This window comes from Triticum urartu, chromosome 1 (genome assembly GCF_003073215.2).
Source record: "Triticum urartu cultivar G1812 chromosome 1, Tu2.1, whole genome shotgun sequence".
Lineage (NCBI taxonomy): Eukaryota > Viridiplantae > Streptophyta > Magnoliopsida > Poales > Poaceae > Triticum > Triticum urartu.
Genome location: NC_053022.1, coordinates 567,677,034 through 567,679,551, shown reverse-complemented (window position 1 = coordinate 567,679,551; position 2,518 = coordinate 567,677,034). Strand labels below are relative to the sequence as shown.

The 2,518-nt window shown below is 63.6% G+C and overlaps 1 protein-coding gene across 1 annotated transcript; it reads left to right on the top strand.

Moving 5' to 3' along the window:
* The first annotated feature begins 463 nt into the window (after positions 1 to 463).
* LOC125531241 (serine carboxypeptidase-like 50) lies at positions 464 to 2,022 on the top strand. Its single transcript, XM_048695654.1, has one exon. It carries the CDS (start codon positions 582 to 584, stop codon positions 1,950 to 1,952), a length of 1,371 nt encoding a protein of 456 aa, XP_048551611.1. The 5' UTR covers positions 464 to 581; the 3' UTR covers positions 1,953 to 2,022.
* The last annotated feature ends 496 nt before the right edge of the window (positions 2,023 to 2,518 follow it).

Here is a 2,518-nt window from a genome sequence, read left to right as displayed (position 1 = left end):
AGAGTACGGGAGGGAAGTGGGGAAAACGCGGGAAGAAACGGCGGGAAGAGGCGCTTGCCTCGCCGACAGGACGGACCCACGCGTCCTTTTCGCTTGTGCCGGCGCCCCAGGCGCCCCCCAGAAAGCCGGGTTCGGCCTGGGTCCGCCGGCACCAGTTTCGCCCCAAGCCGGCGAAAAACGAGTTTCTGGAGGCGCGACTGAACCGTTTTTTCGACACCGGCACGGCAAAATCGCATGGAGAGGACCTGTTGAAGACGCGGCTGGAGATGCTCTTACATCCCGTCCCGTCCCCGTCACTAGTTCGCCGGCGTCAACGTGCGTGCGTGTTCGCACACAGACACATGTGTATAATATTCCAAACACCACGCTACGCTACAAAAAACAAAAAACTGATCGTCCATCGTCGCCGTCCCACTCCACTCAAGCGGCGGACCCCACAACCACCTCAAAAACATACTACTAGTAGGCCCCACATTGAAGACGACATTAAACACTTCACCAACTAAACCTCTCATCATCGGTTCACTCGGCGGTACTGACCTCACCTGCACGCACGGCATATCCTATCCAGTATCCCATCGATGGCTCCGCCGCTCCTCCTCGCCCTGCTCCTCGCGGCGGCCGCCGTCGGCCTCGCATCCTCGGCCGCGACCGTGGTGTTCCCCAAGGAGGCGCTGCCGACCAGCTCCGGCTACCTCCCCGTCGACCCGTCCGCCAACGCCTCCCTCTTCTACGCCTTCTACGAGGCCAGCGCCCCGCTCGCCGACGCGCCGGCCGACACGCCGCTGCTCCTCTGGCTGCAGGGCGGGCCCGGCTGCTCGGGACTCATCGGCGACCTCTTCGAGCTCGGCCCCTACCTCGCCGCCCCCGACGGCGCCTCGCTCTCCCGCAACCCCTTCGCCTGGAACCGCCGCTTCGGGCTGCTCTTCCTCGACAGCCCGCTCGGCACCGGCTTCAGCGCCGCGCCCTCCCCCGCCCTCATCCCCACGGACCAGCCCGCCGTCGCCGCGCACATCCTCGCCGCGCTCCAGTCCTTCTTCGACGCCAGCCCGCCCTCCTTCCGCAAGCGCCCGTTCTTCCTCTCCGGCGAGAGCTACGCCGGCAAGTACGTCCCGGCCGCCGGGGCGCACATCTTCGCCGTGAACCCGACGCTGCCCGCGGGGCGGAGGGTCAACCTCCGCGGCGTCGCCATCGGGAACGGGCTCACGCACCCGGTCGCGCAGGTCGCCACGCACGCCGACTCGGCATACTTCACGGGGCTCGTCAACGCGCGGCAGCGCGGGGAGCTGGAGGCGCTGCAGGCGGAGGCGGTGGCGCTGACGAAGGCCGCGCGGTGGCGGGAGGCGTCGGACGCCCGGGGCCGCGTGCTCGACCGGCTGCAGAACGCCACGGGCCTCGCCACGCTCTACGACTACGCCAAGCAGCGGCCGTACGCGTCCGCGGGCGTCGGCAAGTTCGTCAACCGGCCGGAGGTCAAGGCGGCGCTGGGCGCGCGCCCGGACGTGACGTGGGAGGAGTGCAGCGACGCGGTGGGCGCGGCGATGCACGAGGACATCATGAAGAGCGTGCTGCCGGAGGTGGAGGCGCTGCTCCGGCAGACGCGCGTGCTGCTCTACCAGGGCATCCGCGACCTCCGGGACGGCGTCGTGTCGCAGGAGGCGTGGATGAAGGAGCTGCACTGGGGCGGCCTGCACGCGTTCCTGGACGCCGACCGCGCCGTGTGGCGGACCGGCGAAGGGGAGAAGCAGGAGCTCGCCGGGTACGTGCAGCGGTCGGGGGCGCTGACGCACGTGGTCGTGTACGGCGCCGGGCACCTCGTGCCGGCGGACAATGGGCGGGCCACGCAGGAGATGATCGAGGGCTGGGTCACGCAGACGGGCGTGTTCGGCAGCGGCATTAGGTCGCGCGGCCTGCTGCCGGCCGGCAACCCCATCAAGGCGACGGCGACCTGATGCTTCCAGCTTGACAAAGCTGCTTTCTTGCTGTGAAGAAAATGGTTCAGTAATAATGATTTCAGTCCCATCATCGAAAAAGTCAATTCTACACTACGAAACAATCCGAGCCAACAGAGTCAATCTCTTTAATGCCCAATTGATATAAAACAAAATTGATCTAGAAAAAGAACTAGAAGGACAACTTTGCCCGAAGAAAATATTTGGAAATGACAGGATGAAAAACTATACGAAAAATGATTTGTTTAATATCAGCGCAAACTATGTTTCGCATATTATTCCCAATTTCCGTGGTCCGCGAGGAAGCCGGAATGGCAATTTAGAAATCTACTAAAAGTGTTGTAGAGTGTCTGCTTTGGTCGCTAGAATGGTAGAGCCCAGAAGGGTGTTGTGAGTCGATGAAAAAGCCCGTCGTGGGCAAGGCCTATGTCATTGCAGTGTGTCGGACGGGGATCTTGCCCAACCTCCAAGAGTCCTGGAGCCACCGTTAGCCGTTCGTTGTCGATGCCAAGCGCAAACAACCATCCTCTCTCGCCCACCGGTGACACTGCACGGACGACAACCAC

What these genes read in the sequence shown, in the direction of transcription:
- LOC125531241 (XM_048695654.1), top strand. Translation starts at nt 582, where the DNA reads ATGGCTCCGCCGCTCCTCCTCGCCCTGCTCCTCGCGGCGGCCGCCGTC.